Raw genomic sequence first — 21,735 nt, forward strand, 5'->3', positions numbered from 1 at the left:
TTTCCTCATATTCTCCACACGGGGTGATGGACCTCTTTTAGGCTCAATTTTTTCTTGCCACACATTAAGCAGGAGTATACTGTAACCGGAGGTTTACAATGCACATGAAGGGGTACGTAAACACTTGGGATTTTCATTCCTCTGTACTTAAAGAGTTAATTTGGGCTTTCCTTCTGACAGAGTAGCTTTCCAGTAAAATAGCAGTTGCCACCAAAATGGCTAATGGTAATGGCTAGTGGACAGTTCCTCAGTTTTGATAAAATATGAGCCTTAAAAGTATTGTTTTCTCTTAATTTCACAGTGAATTATGTGTGAAATATTTGTTCAACACTGGAAGGTCTTACTTCACAATTAAAATACTCCAGCATTTGAATTCCACTGCATTTCTGACTGCAGCCCTTTCATTTCAATAAAGAACAAAAATAACCTTCTCAGAATCTGGGTATGCCTGAACAGAAATTATTTTACCCAGCTCACTCTAGGTTTGGTTACACAAGGACAGGCCGTGAATCCCCCTTTCTGTACAATATGGGAAAGATACAACTTGTATGGGATGCTGGCTGTGTTGGTCCCGAGCTCTTGTCAGGCTGATCACCAGTCAGTCATCAGCTATGAAGGAAGGAGGGGAAGGGAAGGACAAGTTGGGAAGGACAAGTATTTTTTTTCCTCTTACACACTGTTCACAGACCAACAGGTAGCAAGGACCTTTTCCATCTTCTGTTGGTAGTTTTCCCTGAAAAACAAACCTCAGTGATGCAGTTGCTGTCTCTATTTGATGGCACCATGCATTTATCTAAACTGGATAATATATTTGTGAATGTCTTAGTTCTAGCTATTTTCTAACCTGTGCTGTATGAACACAAGTTTCCCCAATTCACCTTTTCTTTCATTTCCTTTACAGTATATGGAACATTATGCTTTTGCTTTCAAGATTAATGTGTGAAAACCTATTTAAAATAGAACTGGAACTTGATTGTTTCTCAGTGTTAATCATGTATGTATAATAGCAGAGATGCCCAGTGCATGCAGGAGTAGTCACTGTAGGCAGAATGCAAACGGAGAGTCAAAGATAGTTGCCAGAAGTCATTCAGAGACTCAGTGGCAAAATAACACTAAAGAACTTGCACATGTTTACTTCCCGCTCTCTACCCGTCTGTCAGCACTGCTTCCCAACATGCCGGTCAGATCTCCTTCTTTTCTTTCCAGTTGGCTCAACTCCACAGGCCATCAGTCCAAATCTGTTCTTGCCTATGGACTATTACAGTGTGTGCACAGCCCTTGAAAATAACAAGCCATCTGTGGATGTATTTGCGATGTGAGTTTTCTCATCCCTACTTCCAGCAGAGCAGGAGCTCTGTCAGCATGACTAGGAGGTCAGAATTTCACACTTGCGTTAGTTGTGTTAGTTGAGTAGTGAGTCTAGAGGGGAAAGAAATAGGCTGGTTGGTTGGTTTTGTGGTTTCAAAATCTTGACGCAGATTATAGCTCCAGAAGGTGGCTGAAGAGCGTAGTCATGCTCTCATCCTGCCTGTTGTGCCAGCCATTAACTGCTGGAAGAAAATCAGTATTGTGCTCATTGTCATTAAAAGGAAGAAATTAAACCTCCCTTTGCAGAAAACTCATACAAGGGAGATGTGCTTTTGCAGAGTGAGTCACCTCCTAGCTTTAACTTCTGCTTAAGTGAGGGATAAATCGTTCTTGATCTCATGAACAATGCAGGTAGGTAGGGAGTTGCTTTGGGGTTTTTTCTGCTTTTTGCTTTTTTCTTTTTTTGCTTCCTAATCAAGTACACCTCATGACCCACTGCTGCTCCAAATCCATGAATATATGTATGAATGTATGAAAACTCCACGCTTTCAGGATGTGTTATATAAAAACACCCCAGCATATCCAGATTGAGTATGTACATTCAACTTACACAGCTGTTCTTGCTAAAATAATCTTTGCAGAGCCTGGCCTGATGTCAGAATCAAATATTTTGTAGTTGCTGATTTCTAGTGAACAGTAAAGCAGTATCTTGGCTTAAAAACATTTGCCATTAGTGATTGTACAGCTCACTCTGTACCTGTCACACCCCACAAAGTACTAACATTTACCAAACACCACGTACCAGGAACTAGCAGAGGCAGAGCCAGCTGGTTTCCTCCCTAAGAAATCACAGCGTTGTTGCCCACAGGACATCCATAATAAGGTCTGAACTTTTTTCTGGCTTTGGATAAAGGACTGTGCTCTGTTCACCCTCCTAAACACACAGCTCCTACCATGGGAGTAGTTTATAAGCACAGCTGCCCTTTTCTCTTGAAATGTTTCAGCCATGTCCCTGCTGCTGTAAGAGAATTCCCAGAAGTACATTTCACAGTGCTTTTTTGAGAGTCATTCCAGTCCGGAGCGATCAGCCTGTCAGCAAGCCCTGCAGATGCCTTCATACATTGTAAATAGAAACTGTGGAAGTTCCTTTCAGAGCACAAATGCTGATCACATTTTCCACAACAATCTATTTCCCTATCTTGAGTTCATGTGCTGCTAGAAACCCTGCCTTTGTACGTGACTATCTCTTTAAGCGTCTGCAATGTAACTATGTAAATACTGGTGGCATATTCCTGATGGAGAGATTGTCATCGCATTGCTACTGGTAACCAGTGGTTCTGTCACTTTCCCTCGCTTGAATAGGCTTTGACTCATAGTGGTTTTCAGCGCAATGGTTATAAAATAACACACTGAGGGGTTGCTGAGGCTATTTTGCAATAGAGACAACTGCTGACCTCAAAGCTGCAGAAAAACATCTTTCTTTGTTCTTTTATAGTGATACGATATATCACTTGCTGTATTGTGCACCTGCAATTGGTAGCCATAGTTACATAGTTATTGCATCTTGGGCCTGGGACAAAATGAACCTCTTGAAACAATAAGGAATTCATGGGTAAAACTAGATCCTGGTCTTGCTCAGATGATTAAAAGAGGACATTCAGGACTGGTAGTACTACAGGATGAGTTATTTGCCAGCTTGGCCAAGTGATCATTTGATTATCATGGCAATAAAACTAACTTTTATAATACTAAATACTAAAAATCACACCCACAGAGGTCAAAAAGACTCTGGCCCAAATGAAGACCTCTCCTCTGAGCATGTGTACTGATTAGAAGGAAGGACACAGCAAATATTACATGTAGATTAAACCTAATCGTTGTAACTGGTAGTGTGTTACCTTGTAACTTGTGTGTATAAACCTAAGGAGAAAGCCTGCACTGGTGAGCTTGACTTGTGGAGCCATCCACTGAGCAGCCAGGCCTGAACAAACCCGGGATCTCTGCTGAGTGCATGGATTTGAGTTACCACACACCCAGCACAAACAGTATGAGCTCTTCCTGTATGGAAGTTTGGGAAACAAAGTCTGTGTTAGTGAGCATGAGTCTGTGAGGAAAATTCCATCCTTCTGAGCCCCAGTTCTAACTCTACCTGTTCTGAAGCATTGCTTAACTGGAACTCAAGTGCTTCAGGTGCCCATATTTCTTTGAATTATCTGATGGCAGGCTGAGCTACACTTTGGATTATTGTTTGATTTAAGCTATGGCAGAAAAAAAATACTAAACCCAGTGGTTATTCTATTAAACTTTTTCTAATTAAAGGACTTACCTGGGAATAATGGTTGGATGTTGCACTAGGGACAGAGTCCAAACTTCTGGCAGGTGCAAAATGTCTTCTTGTCATAGAATTTGAAGACAATTATTGAGGGGTCTGACGGCTGGTTTCTGTTTCCAGATATGACTCTGACGTCCTGTGTAATCCCAAAGTTGCCTACACATGGACACATAAACATCACAAAATTAGCCCTCCTTACTCTGGTGGGTGTTAAGAGTCAGAATTTAACTGCCTTTAAATTACTTTTCTGCTTTAAATCTAAGTTCATGTGGACTTTCTCATGTATCCTCTCTAAACAAGGTCTTACAAAAGTCATGTTTCTTCCTTCTCCTTTCTTCCATCGTCTATCCTGTCCACTCAACCCCCATAGGCAGAGCTTGTCCTTACCTGCTTAATTTACATAGACAAAGTGGGGGATTCAGATACTTCTGTAAATAAAAAATGGGAAATCAGTTCCTTCATCCCTTCTCATGTTTTGTGAGGAGGCCAATAGCATCAGTAGCAGCTATCCTCAGAAATATCAAATCCTGCAGTGGATTTTAAGACAGTGTGAAAAGTGCTCTATATTTTTAGAGTATTTGAAAATGTCTGTCTAGATATCAGGGACATTTCTAGAACCTGTAACTGGGATCTACATAAAACTGCAAACAAAAAAAAGATTTGGATAACTTCTTTTAAAACTGCTTCTGTTCTGTGGTGGCACAGGCGATTTTCTCCTTAGTTCAGCACCAACAGTTACACAACTAGTGCAGACCTTTCATATCATCAAAATAGGTTGAAAAGTGCAGACTGAAGCGGGCAACTCAGCTAGTCCTAAACAAAACAAACATACATCATAAGGCATATGGTTTTTACCTAGAACCTCGCAGATATACCTATGCAATACACCACAGCACATACCCAAGTAAACACATTTTCTTCCTGATGTTCTCGTCCTAAAAGCACAAGTATCCGACTCAGAATAGCTTCCCAACTACACAGATTCTCTTCAGGAGAGTTATTATCTGTGTCACTACAGCCTTTAAAATTCCAGTTCTAGCAGGAAATGGCATTGCTGTGTTTTTTCCAAATCGGTTTGAACTGTTACTTATTTTGCACTGCCGTAGCTACCGAGATACCAAACCCGGGACTGAACTGAGTTTCTCGCCGCCATGTCCCCCTAAACACGGGTCAAACATAACTTTCCAGCTGCCCAGCGGGAAGCGGTTCCCATCGGGGTGTCTTCACCTGCAGCACGGCCCTGCCCCACCGAGAACGCGGGCGAGGAGGGACTGTGCCTGGCACCTACCAGAGCGGAGCCATTCCCGCACCTCACGGGGCTCACACCGGCCTCAACCCCTCACAGGGCGCCCGCGCTGACAGGGAGAACCCTCCCTGGGCTGGGTCGGGTCGGGTCGTGCGGGGTCCGAGAGCCCGCTGCGAGGGCAGCACCGGCTTCCCCCCCTGCGGGATCTCTGCTGGGGCTGTGGAGCACACTCCGGTGCCGGGCGGGCCAGCCGGCCAGCGGGCCCCTCAGCGGAGCAGCAGCGGGGCCGGGGCCGCTGTGGGCGCGTTACAAAACCGCCTGGTTTTGTAACAACCTGCGGGCGCTGCCCAATGAGCGCCGCTGCCCGGCGTCACGTGCCCGCCTTTATATAAGCGGCGGCGGCGCGGGGCGCTCCCGGCGCGGGGCGGCAGCAGCATGGGCCGGTGGGGCCGTGCCGCGCCCGCGCCCCCTCCGCTCCCCGCCGCCCCGCACCGCTAGCGCCGTCGCGGCCATGGGCTCCCACCTGCCGCCGCAGCAGCGTCCGGAGCCCCCGCTGGTGCTGCAGTTGGCGGCTGGGGCTCTGCAGGCGCAGAACTTGGAGCTGTCGGGCGGCGGCCTGGGGCCCGAGTGGCAGGTGCTGCTGGGGCGCGCCGACGCGCTGGCGTTCGGCGGGCGCCTGCACGAAGCGCTGCCGCTGTACCAGCTGGCGTCCCGGCACCAGCAGCTGCGCGCCGAGCAGCTGGAGAAGCTGGTGGAGTGCCTGGCGCAGAGCGTCCGGATCAAAGAGGGGCTACCCGCCGCCGGGAGCGGCCCCCCGCAGCCCCGCGAGTGGGACGTCTTCAGGTGCCGCAAATGCCAGGGCTTTCTCTTCGAGCCCGTTTCCTTGCCTTGCGGACACACGTTCTGCAAAAAGTGCCTGGAGAGGGACCGAGCGGCAGAGTCCCGCTGCGTCCTGTGCAAGGAGGAGGAGGGCGGCGCGGCGCCCGGGCAGCTCCCGCGGGTCAATGTCATCCTCAGCAACCTGCTGGCCAAGTGGTTTCCCTGCCAAGTGAAGGCTTCGCAGCTCAGGCACGAAGGGAATCTCCTCTACAAGGAGAAGAAGCTGCAAGCAGCCCTGCAGAAGTACAACGAAGCGGTCAGCTTAGGTAACGGCACCCACAGCCCGACGCCGGTCTCCCGGGGACGCGCTCCCTGGGACAAGTTTCCTCCGGCCAGGGCCTGGCTCCCGCTGAGTCCTCGCGGTGCTGGGCGGACGGGCGGCGGGGAGGCCAGGGGGAGCCCCGGGAGGGGCAGGGGCTCCCCGGCCCGCAATGGAACTGGGTCAGGAGAGCAGCGGTTGCGTAAGCCGGAGCCCGCGGTCCGGCCGTTGTGTAACCGGCGGGGCCCGGGGGCAGCGGCCGCAGGGCACGGGGGGGGTCCCGGCTGGCACGCGTTCCCCGTGGCCGCCCGTGACCGGTGAGCTGCCGCAGGGGCTGTGTGAGGAAAACTTCTGGTGCGATCGTTTCCGTGTAGTTTGAGGAAAGACGGCCATAACCCGGCCCACAGTAAGGGGAAATTAAAGGCGAGGTATTACCGGTCAGCGCTCAATTATTGAGTGTTCTGAAAGAGCGTACAGCCTTAATCTGGTACGTACTGTGTCTTGATGCTACAACACACTGTAACCAGCAGATCGCTTCACCCACACTGACATAGCATTATCCCATTCCTATAGTTACACTTGTTTTCCTGTGTTGAGCTTTGGCACGAAAAGATCCTCGCATGTTACTTGAAAACTTTGATGCTAAAAATCGTGAAACTCCTCTCTACAGCAGGACAGCATTCCTATTGGGATGTCTCTTGTGTGTTTCTATCACCCATCTGATCCTCAGTCAGAGCTGGTAATTCATTGTGTGAGCGTCTCGTGGTTTATTTATGCAATGTTCCCTGCAGTTATATAAGGCATAGCTGACGTCTTGTCTGGAGTTACCCAAAGAGGTTTCCAGTTCTCATTTAGTACATAGTTATTAAAAAAAAAGAAAGTGTATTTTGTAGGTTTTTACAACTTGGAACCCCCCCAAAAAGAATAAAGTTTATGTAACTGATTTTTAACTTGCTTCCATCAACCTATTTCCCTTGTTTCTCACAGCTCCAAATGACCACTTGCTCTACAGCAACCGGTCCCAGATTAACTCGACTTTGAAAGCTTGTGAAAATGCGCTTCATGATGCAGAAACAGCGTGCAGACTCCAGCCATACTGGTTGAAAGTAAGTCCTGACTCCAGCTGTACTTTAAAACCTTGATTTGATCTGGATAGAAACCTGTTAGACAGCTGGATCGGAGTGAGGCTTTACATCCTGTCACTTTTTGGCTTCCTGTGACTTGCAGGCATTCAGCTGTGATACTTCTGGGGTCAGGAAGAGAGTGATAATCCTAGAGGATAAACTGAGACTATTGTCTTTGACCTGCATGAATCTCAAGTTCATGAGCACTCTCCAAAAATCCCATGCTGTGCTTACATCATTATATAAGGATGTAATGATAAATTTAAGAGATTAATTTGGGGAAGTAGATTTCTCCAAGGTCAGTTTGGCTCAAGTGCTCTGAGAGCATACTTGAGAGTTAGAGAATATCCTAGTTCTTCCTGTAAGAGTTACAACCCCAAGCACTGATGGTATCGTGGTATAAGAGATGTTTATAGTGATTCCCCTGCCTAACTTTTTCTTCTCTGGAAAGGTCTTTTGTCACTTCACCTTGGTTTTAGTGCACGTTCTGATGACAAAAGGTGCCAACTATGGATGTGTTTCATTGCAGGGTCACCTAAGGAAAGGACAAGCACTAGCTAATCTGGGGAAAACAGAAGAAGCTTTAAGAGAGTTTCTGTTCTGCCTTGCTCTAGATACTGGGAACAAGACTGCCAAGTCTGAGGCACAAAAGGTGAGTTCCCTAAACCACCCGGAGCTGTGTTCCTGTGTTCAGTGGCATTTCATAAAGGAGCATAATTTTTTTCTTCTCTTTTCCCTTCTCTCTCATTACTGCAAAGAGCTGCATGGAGACATGTATCCCGACTGTTGTTCAGATTTGAGTTGTGTATTGCTTGAAGATAGAGAGGTAGCAAGAAAACATACTCAGCAGACACTGTGGAAACAGTTGCTCACAGTGTTAGCATTGCCAAATTTGAAGTAAGACTGATTTTGTTAGTAACTCACCCACAGACTGCTGTGTTTCTCTAGAGCTGGATTTTTAATCTGTTTCCTAGTGTGGCCATGTCTCACCAGTGACAGTGCAGCAGAGGAGGGGTTGCTGTGGAATGTTGTATCAGGCCATTGACTGGCAGAATGAAACACGCAGCACCCTTCAAACTCCACTTGGGAGCAGCAGCTCTCTTCCTACTGCCAGTCGTACTTCACCCAGGATCAGAGTGTGAAGGAGGCATGAAAGGAAGCAGTCAACAAAAGAAGAGCTGGTTTAAGATAGCTTTTAAAGATTGCTAATAATTAAGGCTAAATAAGCAACAAAATGAATCTGCAGTGAGACTTTTTTACAGTAACACCCTAAAATGTGGTGTGTGGATTCTCCAACAGCTTTTGTGAAGACTGCTTTGTTTTGCAGCCCCTCAAATCTCTGATTTCCTGTGAATCAGTATTTTTGACATTTAGCCGGGTTTTTTTTTGTTGTCATAGCTAAAAGCTTCAGTGTCACAGGGATGGTTTATGGTAATAAAGTGTAATGTGCTATTTTCCTTGTACTGAATTTTCTTTTATGGCAGTGCATTCAGGCTTTTCTCCATCACTGGTGGGATAGGAACTTTGAGGCTTCTGTGTGCTGCAATAAATAAAGCTTTCTGAAAGCTTTATTTATAGAATTCTTACAGTAAAGCACTGTTCATGAAGGAAACAGAATATAGCCTGGATGGCTGTAGTACAATCAAATTTTTATCTCATTTTTGCATATGGTTGAGATTTCCACCTCCTGTGAGGTTTTTGTCACTGATATTTGGGAGTTTTGGTTGGTTGGGTTTTTTCCTGGTGGGTTCCATGTAGCTTTCACTGCCATTGTGTCATGGTTTGTTCTCACAGTCATGCTGGGAGAGTTCCTGTGCACTAGAGCAAAAAGAGCAGGAACAAACAAATGTGTTTCTAATTTCTGACTCCAAATAGCCTTATCCAAGACACCTCACTTCTGAGCAGTGGGGTTCTGAGGGAAAAACAGGCTTTTTTATGACTGAAAGAATTACTTGTGCACTCATCAGACAGAATTCATCCATGGTTCTACTGAGTCACTTCCAAGGCCATCTGCATAACAATGACATGCTACATTTTACCAAATTCTTGGTGTGCAGCTGGGATTTTCTGCTGGTATTAACTGTCCATGTTAGTTTTGACACAGTGTGACCCTCTGGAATCCTTTTTGGCTTTAAAAAGGTACCTTTGCTGTCATGTGGCTTCCCCAGGAATCAGCAGGATCACCTCAGTATGTTGAAAGTAGTTTGGGGAGTGTAAATCTTCCATTCAGCACTGCTTCTTTCCTTAAACAATTATCTGAGAAGCTATGCCATACAACTGGCTGCAAGGTGCTACTCAAAACAAAGGCACTTATTTTCTGATAGCAAATGAAGAAGTAGTGTTTTTCTACTGCCTACATTTTCTTGTATCCTCGTGTAAATGAATTAAAAATAGCTGCAATTTACAATATCAGAGACATTTACTTCACTGAACTTGGATTAAGCCTGTGAGATGAGTGCCCTCTGTACTAATAAACCCCAGTGAAAGCTTCTGAGGTGCAGCAAAAAACATGTTTAAGATGGATGTTAGTAATTTCTGGTGAGTTTATGACCTGCACGACAAAGTGGACAAAGACATGTGGGTGTCACATCCCAGAATGGTTAATAACTTTATGGGCTTATTTAATTCTGAAAATGTCTCTTGCTGTCTGTTCAGCCTATATTGCATTAGCTCTTGCACTTTTTGTTCTTACCCTCATCTAAATGGCTCTTTAAATGGTTTTAACAAAATCAAGGATGCTTCTTTCAGTTCTTCCTTTACTTGCTTTTTCATTTGAGGTTGCAAGGAAGGAACTAAGCAGTGAAGTATTCTGTTTTGTATCACAGCTTCTACTTAGTTTGTTTTCACTCATCCCGGGAAATGCTCAGGAACACTTACCTGATATCCTGCAGCTGTTGTCACATCACTCTAGATTAAAGGGGAATCTCCTAAATTCAGTGGGATCTGGAGGCACCAGCCATAACCTACAGAGGTTGCTCAAGGTAAAACCAAGTCTGATGTGTGGTTCTTAATTCGTGTGTGTTTTATGTTCACATTGGGAAGCCTTCTCTCCTTTTTCACCTATGGGAGACAGGAGGATACATTTTCTTAGATATTTACTGAGTTTCAGAAGATTACAAGAAAGTGTTGACTTACCGAAGTCTCCTTATCTGACTTCTTTTTCTGGTGTAGTACTGGTAAAATTTATGCCAGAATTGAGTGGGTTCTAGTCCTGTAATTGTCTTTAGCTCTTCCAAGTAGTTTGTAGTGGGAAAGGGCCTCTGAAGACTGGATTGAGATACCCTCCAAAGCTGTGAAATGCTAAAACCTGGGGTTTCAGCTTCAACTATAATTGATGTCAGTGGCAAAACTATCCTGCATTCAGATTCTGTACACTGCTTAGAGGTTATTCTAAAGCAGATGTATTAGCTGCTCTGTAAGTTTGGTCTCAGAGCCATAGTTTTGTAAATGGCTGTAGAGGTTGGCATCCATGGGTTCGTAAGGACCACTTTTGCTTCACTGACATCAGAACTTTGGGGATAGGTTTGGCGTATACACATATATACATACATATGTGGGAGAAAACTTCTAGTCCTCACAAACAAAAATGGCAGGCTTTGAACAGCCTTGTTGAGACTGATAAGAACACTCAGTGACTTTGCCTTCTGGAAAGGCTATTAGGGTATTCTGACAAGAAATCCTTTTGTATGACCCCCTAACAAAGTAATTTGAGGGACAGGTCAGTCATCTTTCTGCATGTTACACATTGCCACAGCTTCTGATCACTATCCACAGTATCTACTTTCAGGTTCACCTGGGGAGTTGATGTGACAAGCTGATAGGGGATGTCCTGTATAATGGCTGCTCCAGATTGTTCTGTAGCCTTAACAGGGTGAAGTCTCACCATTTTAGCCTTCGCAAAATAAATCTGTCTTGTTAAAGGAAGCTCTGTGCATTTTTTCTGTTACAAATTTTGTGTGTCTATACTGCTTCCTTAAATTCACATTGTTTTGGTTGGTTTTGATACTTGATACCATCATTATGTTATATGCAATATGCATTTCCCCATAGGTTAAGTGATAACAATATATTCAGCCTGAGATCTGGCCACATTTCTGCCTGAATCAAGTTTCATGACCAAGCTATAAAGCTGTACATAAGGGCTGAAAATACTCAGTGCCATGGTGAGGCTAGGATGGGTGGGGAGAGCTAATAGTTTGCCCTTTTTTTTTCCCCCTCCATTACAAGCAGGCCCTGACAACAATTCTCAAACTGTTGCTTCTTGACCTACAAAGTCCTTCCTGGTGATCCATAATGTTAAAGACTTGTAATAGGTTTGAGGTTTTTTCCTTACCAAGTTGTTGTAAGATTAGTCCAATGTCAGACCTGTCTTCACACAGGTAAATGTGGAACAGAAAAAAGGGTTTTCCATTCAAGAGGAACCAAACGTAACTACTTCTGGTAGCTTGAGGAAATCCATACAAATTACAGAGAGCAAAAAGGACTGCTTGGAGGAGGAGAACAAACTCACCTCCATGCCGGAATCTACCTTCCTCATTTCTGACAAGTGCAGCCTCTTGAAAAGGAAGTGCTGTCCGGAGGAGATGCGAAATGCTGAGCTCCCCTGCAAAGTGATGAAGAAAGGTATGTTTGATTGCTCACAGGGTAAGTCTCATGGCATGCAATCAGTAGAAATTTTGCTTTTATACAAATTAGAGGAAGAGGGTCCAAATTGCACTTTGGCTTGTGCATTTTCCCTTTAGTCTAAGCAGGGCAGCATGGGGAATTTCTGTGTACATTAAAAACAAAAAATAGTCTAAAAGCGGGTAAGACGTTCGGGTCTGTTGATGCTTGTTTCTCATCAGAGATCTCAATCTTTTAAGGAATATGAGTGTCACACATGGCCTTAGCACTTTCTGGATCACTGAAAAAAGTTTGCTTAAAAGCACAAATTGTTTGTTGATGATATCTGGCCTTGTTTTCATGCTGTAGAATATGTTTACAATGGGAGGACAGAAGACTGTATCTCACTTCCAACACCAATGAAAAAAATGTTTTGACATTAATTGTTAATGCAAGGCTAAATTCAGCCCTCTGTAAGTGGGTATAATGCCACCAAAATTAAGAGAAGGTATACGGATTTGTGCCAAGGCTGAACTTGATGGTTTGCATAGAAATTATTGTAATGGTTCTTAATGGTTCAGTAACTTGCAAGTGTATGCAACACAGATTAAGTATTGGCTGCTGCTTGTAGTTACACAGAATACCAGTGTGTTTACCATACTTCTGCTCAATTACACTGTAATATGTTTTCTGTTATTGATAGATACAGTTGATACTAAGGGAAATAGTGCTGGACAACATACTCCATTTGAATTTGTGGATCCATCAGATTTGGACTGCTCCCTGTGTATGAGGTATCTGTTGTTTTCTCATGGATGTCTTTAGCTTTTAAGCTGTATCTCTTTCCATTTTATGACCTAGAGATTTTCTAGTATACTTGGTAATTTTTCCCTCTGTCATGAAATTAGTTTTTACTGCTACTCCACTGATGTGTTTCTAGACCTGTTAATCAACACTGTTGATGAATAGGAACTTCTTGATCTCTTCTAGGCTAGTGATTGTTTAGAAAAGGGCGCATGAGGGTTATGCCTGCTAGTGAAGGTCTCTGAAAGATTTCATCTCATCACTTACACGTGGCCACCTGCTGACACATGTAGTGCACAAAACCAGTTTGTCCTCTGGAATCTGTACAGCCCTTATGATGTTATGTAAAGCTCAAAATAGTTGAAGAGACCACATCCAATGAATATTCCACATTTGCATGTAAAATACTATGTTGCTGCTATTGCAATAGGAGAATCTTGCAAGCAAACAAGAGCGTGTTTTTCTTTTATTACTTAAGAGACGTGCTCCTTTGTTTCCCAAGGCCATTGCTCCATTTGCTTCATGATCTCTTCTTCTAGCCATCAGTCATTCTTGGGGACAGCAAGGACTTGATAAAACCAGTAGTTTTCAACTACATCTGTTTTACTACTTGTTTGTAAAACACATTATAACTTTGGCAAATATACATGTGGGTTTTGTTAACTGACTTGGAAACACTGGAAAGGTTTTTCACAGGGGTCTTGATTTCTACAGTGATGGTCGCTTAGGTTTGTAGCTTTCATTACCCAGATTTACAGTAATGCATGTTTAGGTTAGTTTTGCACTGTATTTTAAATTCTTAATAGCAGACAGCCTCTTAATGGATTTATTTCTGAAGTCCTGTGCTTTGAGAAATGTGGAGTTGCTTGGTTGGTTGTTGGTATGCAGGGAGAGGGGGGACATCTTCCATTTATCTCAGGCAAATTGAAACAACTATTGTGTTTGATTTACTTCTGCTTGGAGTAAATTGGCTCTGCCCCCCTCCCTCTGCTTACAGCTGAAAAGTGATCTGAGAGTTTATATAGCTGTCAAAACAATTGATACTGCTAGGAGCAAAACTTTCCTTTAACAGAAAGCCACACAATCAGTCTTAGCTGATTTAACGAGTCTGCACATTTATGATCATTGTGTCAACAAAGCATTTTTCAGATTTTTTAAATAAAATTAATTAGCCCTACTTCTTCATCCTCTGTTAAATCAGAAACAGGCAGACTCCAATGCAGTTGTAAAGGAATTAGGGAATTGGTAATTCTTGAGCTTGCAATATAGAGGATGGCGATGCTGATCTGTAATCACAATCACAAATACAGACCTTGCATCTAGGAGGATGTTAGCTTTGTAACATCACTGCAATAATGAAGGCTTCTGCTAAGGCAAGTGTCACAAGATCTTTTTCCTTGCTATTAATGCAGATTGATTATAATTGTTTCCTGCTGTGTTCTTCAGAGGTATTTTGGGGATTTGGATCCTAAGATACTTTGGACTAATTACCTAGTAACCTACTGACCTATTCACAATTAACTGCAAGAGCTGTTATTAACCTATTTGTCTGACAGTGGCTAAAATGTTATTGATCTACATTCACTCCAGCAGCAAGCGGAAGATAAAAAGTAATACTCAAAGCAGTGCACTGGTGGAAGAATGAAGGAGCATTACTCAGCAGGAGTGATTATTTAGTTTCTGCTGTTACAATAGCTTAAATGATGTCATGAGAAATCTTGGTGTATGGTGTTTCTTTCTGCAAGTCATGAGGCTTGGTCCAGGTCCCCTTAGAGTCATTAGGAAGAAGCTGCTGCTGTTGGCTTTTGAGAGACCTAGCGCAGACTCACACATTTCAACAGGACTTGCTTGTCTTTATGCTAACATTTTAGATCCAGTAAGTGACTGCGAAATTACATGTGCAAACCAGTGCTTACTGAAACGTATTGCAGAATTCAGTATTTTACATAGTTGAGAGCAGTAAGGGAGCCTTGGTGCAGTGAGGTTTCCCTTCATAAAACAATTACTAAGGATTTTCAATTGAACAGTCAAATTGCAATATAAACTGGCAATCTTGTTAGGAGCCAGTTATGTTCTTGATTACGCTCATATAACAGATGCTAATAAATGTGAAATTCTACATACATAAACCCAAATGTGTAACAGGACTTGGTGGTGGTTTTTTTTGTTTTGACAAACTCTAATATTTTACAATAAACTTGTAAGTTCACTTAAAATTAGACTGATATTTGAGACCTTAAAGCCAGTATGTTGAAAAATACAGTATATGCCGAACAACCTATTCCCTGGTATCAAACATTTTCTATGAAAAAATCCATATTATTTGCATCTCTTTAAGGTACTTACTGGCAAGGAAACATCACATTCAGCACATAAACAGAATAGTAAGTAAAAACCCCTTATATGAAGATAAGTGTCACAGAGGTACTCGAAATAGGTAAAGATTAGATACCATGATACATTGAAAACCTGGTCTTTTATATTGAAATACTTTTCTAGATGAAACAGGAGCCTAGTATCACTGATGCTCCAGAAAAGCGGTTGTTTGAAGGTTAAAACCTGTCTATTGCAACGAAACTGCTTTCCAAGTCCACATTAGAGTTGGCAATAACAGTTTATTGCAATCACTTATGTGGGCTATTACTGCAAATAGCTATTTTGTACTTAGCTCTACACATATGAGTAATCACATGATTTCCACGGTAATAGTTGTGCAAGTATTGCTCAATTTCATTAGAAAAAGTCAGATGGTCCAACTTCTGCTTCTATTTATCGCTCGCATAAAGGAAAATTAAATCCTGGCTTATTGGAAGCTAATGACAATATTCTCTCGCATTCACTGAAATCGGAGTTTTTGAGCTGGTTTTGATACCAGGTAGCAATAAGAAAGCATGAGCTGAGTAAATTCAAGAGTTCATTGAAGAAATGAAAAGCAAGGAATAACTTTATCCCTGGAGTACTTACATTGGAGAATGAATACAGCTTTTTTGGTAGCAGCTTCTTTATTTTGGTACACAATATTATTGTTTTCTTTTTGGATTTTCCAATCCAGGCTCTTCTATGAACCTGTCACTACACCTTGTGGACACACCTTCTGTCTCAAATGTCTTGAGAGATGCCTAGATCACAACCCAAAATGTCCCCTGTGCAAGGAGGGGCTCTCGGAGGTAATGATGCTTGGATTTCTCTCAACATAAATTCAAGGGTGACAGGAAATAGTCAGAAACCTTTGATATTTCATAACTAAAAAGAAGTATAAGAATTTGACTTTAAATGCCTTAAATTGACTTTAAATGCTCTTATGACTTACAAAGCATGGATAGTCTCCCCTGTTCAAGCCTTAGGGCCACACCTGTTCTTAGAAAATCTGTATGTATTTTTACTTCCCAAATTTCCTCAGAAAATGCCTATAGCGTTCAATAAACTATTCAAATGCCCAATAGTTCAATAAACAAGTCTTCAGTAAAAGATGGATTTGATTTGCTATAGACATAAGAAAATGGAGCTGACAGATGACTACCTTGTGCATAGGCACCATACACTCAAAATGCCACACATTATTTCTAATCGCTTGTGTGTGTGTGTTTTCTGCAGTGCTTGGCTATGAGGAAATACTGTAAAACAGTATTAATGGAGGAGTTAATAGCTAGATACCTTCCAGAGGAACTCACTGAAAGAAGAAAGATTTATGAAGAGGAAATAGCAGAGCTTTCCAAGTATGTAATCCATTTATGTAAATTCCAATCTCTAATACTACTGCTGTTAACTGGGGAATGGCTCCTGCTAATGTAGAACACAGGTTAAGATGCTGACAAAGGAGCTTCTTTCTTGGTATCGTGTCATTTCAAAAAGAACAAGGGTCCAGGTGAAATTGTGCTTTGAGTTACCATAAAAACTGAGCCTGTGCTGAACAATAAAGAGGAGAAATCCAGAAGTAAATAAACTATAAAGCAATGTGGTTGCTTTCAGTGGCCTCCACAAAAGCCACAGAGTGAGACAGTAAGTGGAAGTCTCACAGGCTGGGGGTTGGAATGTACTAGGCAGGGAAGAAATGGGATTAAAAAAGTAATAATACAGATGCATTAATTCTTTCACGAGCAAACCCAGAAAGCATAACTAAAAACTCTTCTGCTAGTAAGTGGTATATCACTTTCCATACTGTCTACTCAGTTAATGGGAAAAATCATTTTAGCTTGGACTTACTCCATTAAGAATTTTATTCTAAAGATGCTTTAATCTCTATTTAAAGATATCATAATTTTAAACAATATGTTATTGCATAACATGTATTTTATACCTTATTAGTAGTTTGGTAAATGTCGTATCTGATTTGTCTTTTTTTATAGCCTAAACAAGAATGTTCCCATATTTGTCTGCACAATGGCTTATCCCACAGTCCCATGCCCTTTGCACATCTTTGAGCCATGTTATCGCCTGATGATTCGAAGGTGCATGGAGACTGGCACCAAACAGTTTGGAATGTGCATCAGCGACCCTGTAAAAGGGTGAGTGAGCCGCATGCTTGGACTATGTGATGTACCCTACTTGTTGTGGAGCAAGTCTCCTTTGAGAGGTGCAGAAGAGTCCGTGGCTGTAATGTATGTGATGGCTTTCCAGTAGAGAAAGCTTCTTCTTAATCATGTAAATTAGAGACATGGAGAAGACTTAAGTTTCTCTCTTGAATACTTAGTTTCTGACTAATATGACTGCCCAATTTTCTTGTAACACACATAGCTAATGTGTATTGTACAAAGTTGAGCTGCAGATCTCTTGTAATACATGAAAAGTGAAGTGTATTTTCTACTGTTTTGAAATCTGTTGGGTGCTTTGGCACAAGAAATCAAATTGAAAGGGCATTAAAGTGTTTGGTAGGGCTAGATTTTTTTTAATTATGAAAAGAACAGCTAAGCTATTAGGATACATTTATATCCTCCCTGTTCTTGAATATAGCAGAAGCTGCAGAGGTACAACAGGACCTTTGTAAGGACTGGCTGAGCATTTACACTGAGCCATTTACAGTCAGTCTCAAGTAATTTGATCTTAATGCCTGTCTCTGTTCAGCTTTCCTCCCTTATAGTGTATACCTACAGGGTATGTATATGCCATAAAAAGTTTGAGGTACACAAAACACACCTACAAAGTCAAATGTGCTGAAATTGTGAGAAAACGTTTTTCTTTACAGATTTTATAGTCCTTCCACAATTTTAGTATTCTGAACTGCACTTGTTTTTCACAAATTGAACATATCAAGATTATAGAGAATGTGTGTTGAAGCTGTATAACTTTCAGTTTTATAAGATGTTCCCTGTCTTCCCCAACATGCAGTTAGTGTTAATCAGATTAGACAGCCTGAATCTTCCTGATAGTTTTGAAAACAATTGTGGAATAATTTGAACTGCAGCAGGTTGGTACTAGGAACAATAGAAATGAGCTGACACTGGTAAATACCTTTGTGGTAGGGACTGGCTGTATGGCAGTTCTGTGGAGCTAAGGATGGGGAGAATAAGACTTGTTTACTTGCTTTTGTTCTGATTTCAATAGGTTTGCAGATTATGGCTGCATTCTGGAGATAAGAAATGTGGAATTCTTTGCTGATGGTCGCTCTGTTGTAGACAGCATCGGCAAAAGAAGATTTAAGGTGATACAGCACAGCCAGCGTGATGGCTATAACACAGCTGATATTGAGTATATTGAGGATCAAAAGGTAAATGAAATATTTCATTTAAACTGTGTTACATGTGAAATTGAAGCACCTGTTTTCAGTTATTTCTTACTTTTGTAGAACAGTTTCTAGTAAAACAAATTTCTGGTATTTACTAGCTGCTCATGGTTAAATATGGGAAACCACAAGCATGCACACACACTGCCCATATACTGAGAGTGTTTTTCCTAGAGGCTTTTTAGCAGAAAACAGAATTACATGAATCCAGGATGAAACTTCACCTTTCTCCTAGACATAATAACTGTGGTTTATAAGGGGATCAGGAGAACCTGCCTCTATTTGCATGGAAGCTGATTAGAAAACTCCCATTCTTATAGAAGGAGCAGGATTGGGTTCACTACACCTTCAAAATTACTTACATTAATTCTTTCTTTAAAAAATTGACTGTAGTCAGTCAGGGTATTCTGGGTGAAGTATGAGCCTTAGTGTACAATGGGAAGATAAAATGTCTACTCTGAGGAGCTGCTAATATTAAAAATGCAAAGCTTTGCATAATCTTCTGTGTACTGTGATGTTTATGTAGCTTTTTTTACAGAGCAATCAAAGTGCTTGTTCTGCAAATAGGTATCTTTGGTTTACACTATAGGGTAAGAAAGTGAAGGATTTGATGGTGGGGAAATGGAGAGGCAGCAGAATGGGGGACACCAGCCTCGCTATTTGGATCCATCCCAGAACTCTTGTCATTTTCTTTTTTTTCCTTTTCTCTATCCACTCCAGAAATTCCTAAAAATCAGTGTTGTGCCTTTCCCAACTTGCAGACTGAACCAACAGTAACCATCCTCTTCTCTTTACTCATTTCAGGTGCAAGGACAAGAGTATGCTGCATTACTTGTTCTCCATGATTCCGTCTATGATCAGGCATATCTGTGGTTTAACTCCCTCAAGCAAGCACTCAAAAGTCGAATTCTCAGTCATTTTGGTCCAATGCCAGCTAAGGATCCTGACCCACAGGTACCCAGAATCAGTGGCTTATGTAACTTTTAGAGACAGAAATATCAGGGATACCTGATAAACTGGGAGGCATTGTGTTTTAAGATGAAAATATGAATACTTTTCATTTATCCTGCATAAGCTAAGTATCTATGGTATGTTGCCAAGCACCAGTGGTACCACAGCTTTGAACAAAATGCTCATATTTAATGTTGGTAACTTCCCGAGACTACTGACCTGACTTAATTCCAGGAGACTTAAATGCCTTTTTGCCTACTCCATTTCCCCAACTACATGACTGAGAGAAAAGGGGCAAGAGGAAGCTTTGTTCAAGGACTGCAAATAGTAGGGATCCTAAAATAACAAATTATAAGAGAAAGTGAATATACAGTAGTGTCATAAAGCGTGAAGAAAGGAAGCAGAAATCCCAAGGAACTGGGTCAATAATAACATGGGAACAAAAGATATTAAAAAAAATCTAGAAGGCCTAACCTATAAACTATTGCTAGAAATAGAAATGCAGATAGATAGAAATAGCTTTTGTCTTCAACATCCTATTTTTAGGAAAGGTACAACTTGGTTGTAATTTGTTTCAAGCCAACCTGTAATCACAGGCCATTAGGTTGGCAAAGAAATTATCTGTTTGCTACATTGCTATCAAAATACTGTGTTAAAACAAGACTTAACCATCTCCGTGCATCCTAACTTCGTTTCCCTCTCCTCACCCTGTCCCTTACCACAGGCTAATCCTAACGGGCCAGCATGGTGCTGGTGGGTCCTAGCTGTCCTTCCACTCGAGAACAGAGCTCAGCTTCCTTTCCTTGCCATGAAATCCCTCAAAGACCGCTTGAATGGCATCAGACGTGTCCTTACATTCATGTCTCGTACAAGATCACGGTGATGGTGAGAAGGAGAGTGTGAAGTCTCCCACAGTACTTGACTGTAGACTGTCTCTTGTAACTTCATCTAACTGCAATAATGTCTTACAGATTTGAGTGTCAGGATGTTTCAAGCTTCAGTGTGAAAGAAAATGAGTTATAAAGAGCAAGGGATGTTTATGGATACTTCAGTAGTTTCCATTTGGAACTCTGAGATGATTACTCAATCACTGCACTGCTAAATTAATAACAAATGTGATAGAACAAAAAGTGATCTTGTTTGCCATAAACCTTTTAAAAAGCTTAAGGGGTTTTTATTTATTATTTTTTTTAGTGGATAAAGGATAAACTGCAGTTTAATGTGAAACAGAAATAATAATGTTAATGCATTATTTCAGTGAACTGCAAAGTCTTTTATTCCAAATGGTTCAGGTTTTATATAACATTGTATAAAATAATGTTCACAACTTCCGTTTGATAATTTATTTTTGCAATATGATTTTTTGTTTCAAAATGTATATTATTTATGTGTTCATTCTCTAAAGGAAAGTGAGCTGCTCTATTTATTTATAGTGTTTTTACCCTGTATTTATGACTGGGGCAAAATGATGATTCTAGCAGTACACAAGCAACTGCTTTGATAATTTTTCAGATATTTGTGTTCAAATAATGAATGTTTTTCTACTTACCCCCAGTTCTACTGTAGCTGAAGAAGGATTTTTTTCCCCTTGAAACAGCCTGCCGTAAAGTCTTTGAATGCACAGATTATGTCTGAGATATTTCAGGCACAGTTGTTGGATCTTGATCCTACGCTTGCCACTGGGTTCCTGTATCACAGAACAGTCAAGCACATGCTTAACCTTAAGCATGAGTATTGAAGTGCTTGAGAATATTCAAGTCTTGATCAGTTGATGTCAGTGGAGATTTGCCATAGTGGTGACAGAAGGATCTATCCCTGAGTTTTCACAGAACAGAGGATAACTTGGAGTTAAATTCATGTCTGAACTCTCTCTTGAAGAATGGAAATGGCTACAAACAGCTGTGAAGAAAGAGCCACAATATATGGGGAGTGGCTTCTCCTAAAGAAAACTGGAAGTTATTGGTATCATTTCACTGTAGGCTACTACATAATTTTTTTTTATTTTGTTTTTTAATTTTTAATTTTTTTTCAACTCTTGTTGCTGTTAACATCAGTTTTATTTCTCATAATTGTTTGGTGGGATTTGGCTTTGGAGTGTGTATATGTGGCGGGTGGGGGGAGTTATTTTCAACTGTAGGACCCAGAGGGCAGATTTTTTGTCACATGAGAAGGAATATGTTGTAATAAATGCTATTTATTTCACCCCAATCTTCAGGTTTCTGTTAGCTTCAAATCTCTACCCAGCCACTGCGTTTCTCTTAAGAGATTGGGTAGTGTTGCTACTAATTAGCTCTCAAGGAAAACAAGTGAATTTTAGTGCGATTACTTCTAGCTATAAGGAAGGTTAAAAAAAAAAAAAAGGCAGAAATGAGAACAGGAAGTATCTTGGGTTTCATTTTTATCCTCTTTTAAATCAATAGTTCATATACTTGTTTTGCTGTTTTTATTGCTTTCAGTGTACCACTTTCTGGGACTGATCTTGCCTCCATCTGACTTTTGACTTCTCACTGA

At 41.6% G+C, this 21,735-nt stretch overlaps 2 protein-coding genes and 1 long non-coding RNA gene across 4 annotated transcripts in view; 2 read left to right on the forward strand and 1 right to left on the reverse strand.

The window, feature by feature from the left end:
- The window catches only part of FAM199X (family with sequence similarity 199, X-linked), a 33,272-nt gene extending 29,611 nt beyond the window's left edge, over positions 1-3,661 (reverse strand). The window contains exon 1 of the mRNA XM_061358028.1: positions 3,635-3,661. The gene's annotated coding sequence lies outside the window, so the exon portion shown is untranslated. The remainder of the gene's footprint in view (positions 1-3,634) is intronic.
- A 1,714-nt stretch (positions 3,662-5,375) lies between these two features.
- Positions 5,376-21,432, forward strand: LONRF3 (LON peptidase N-terminal domain and ring finger 3). Of its 2 annotated transcripts, XM_061358030.1 has the most exons (12): positions 5,376-6,031; positions 7,012-7,130; positions 7,678-7,800; positions 9,974-10,129; positions 11,528-11,771; positions 12,454-12,544; positions 15,607-15,721; positions 16,149-16,270; positions 16,901-17,059; positions 18,096-18,258; positions 19,078-19,227; positions 19,949-21,432. In XM_061358030.1, exons 1-12 carry the CDS (start codon positions 5,398-5,400, stop codon positions 20,105-20,107), a joined length of 2,235 nt encoding a protein of 744 aa, XP_061214014.1. In that variant the 5' UTR covers positions 5,376-5,397; the 3' UTR covers positions 20,108-21,432. The 2 variants fall into 2 exon arrangements, with proteins under 2 accessions (XP_061214014.1, XP_061214016.1); XM_061358032.1 differs by lacking the exon at positions 9,974-10,129.
- Positions 10,316-11,072, forward strand: LOC133214782 (uncharacterized). The gene is made up of 2 exons (XR_009726230.1): positions 10,316-10,532; positions 10,753-11,072. It is a non-coding gene; the product is annotated as an uncharacterized LOC133214782 (long non-coding RNA).
- Positions 21,433-21,735: the final 303 nt, after the last annotated feature.

Source organism: Neopsephotus bourkii, unplaced genomic scaffold (genome assembly GCF_033783945.1).
Source record: "Neopsephotus bourkii isolate Nb327-2 ecotype Australia unplaced genomic scaffold, CSIRO-AGI_Nbou_v1 NB_936, whole genome shotgun sequence".
In the NCBI taxonomy this organism is placed as follows: Eukaryota; Metazoa; Chordata; class Aves; order Psittaciformes; family Psittacidae; genus Neopsephotus; species Neopsephotus bourkii.

Excerpts from the sequence above, each read along its gene's own strand:
- LONRF3 (XM_061358030.1), top strand. The coding sequence starts at position 5,398 with ATGGGCTCCCACCTGCCGCCGCAGCAGCGTCCGGAGCCCCCGCTGGTG. Across the intron at positions 17,060-18,095 it reads ATCAGCGACCCTGTAAAAGG|GTTTGCAGATTATGGCTGCA; the intron begins GTGAGTGAGCCG and ends TGATTTCAATAG. Across the intron at positions 18,259-19,077 it reads AGTATATTGAGGATCAAAAG|GTGCAAGGACAAGAGTATGC; the intron begins GTAAATGAAATA and ends TACTCATTTCAG.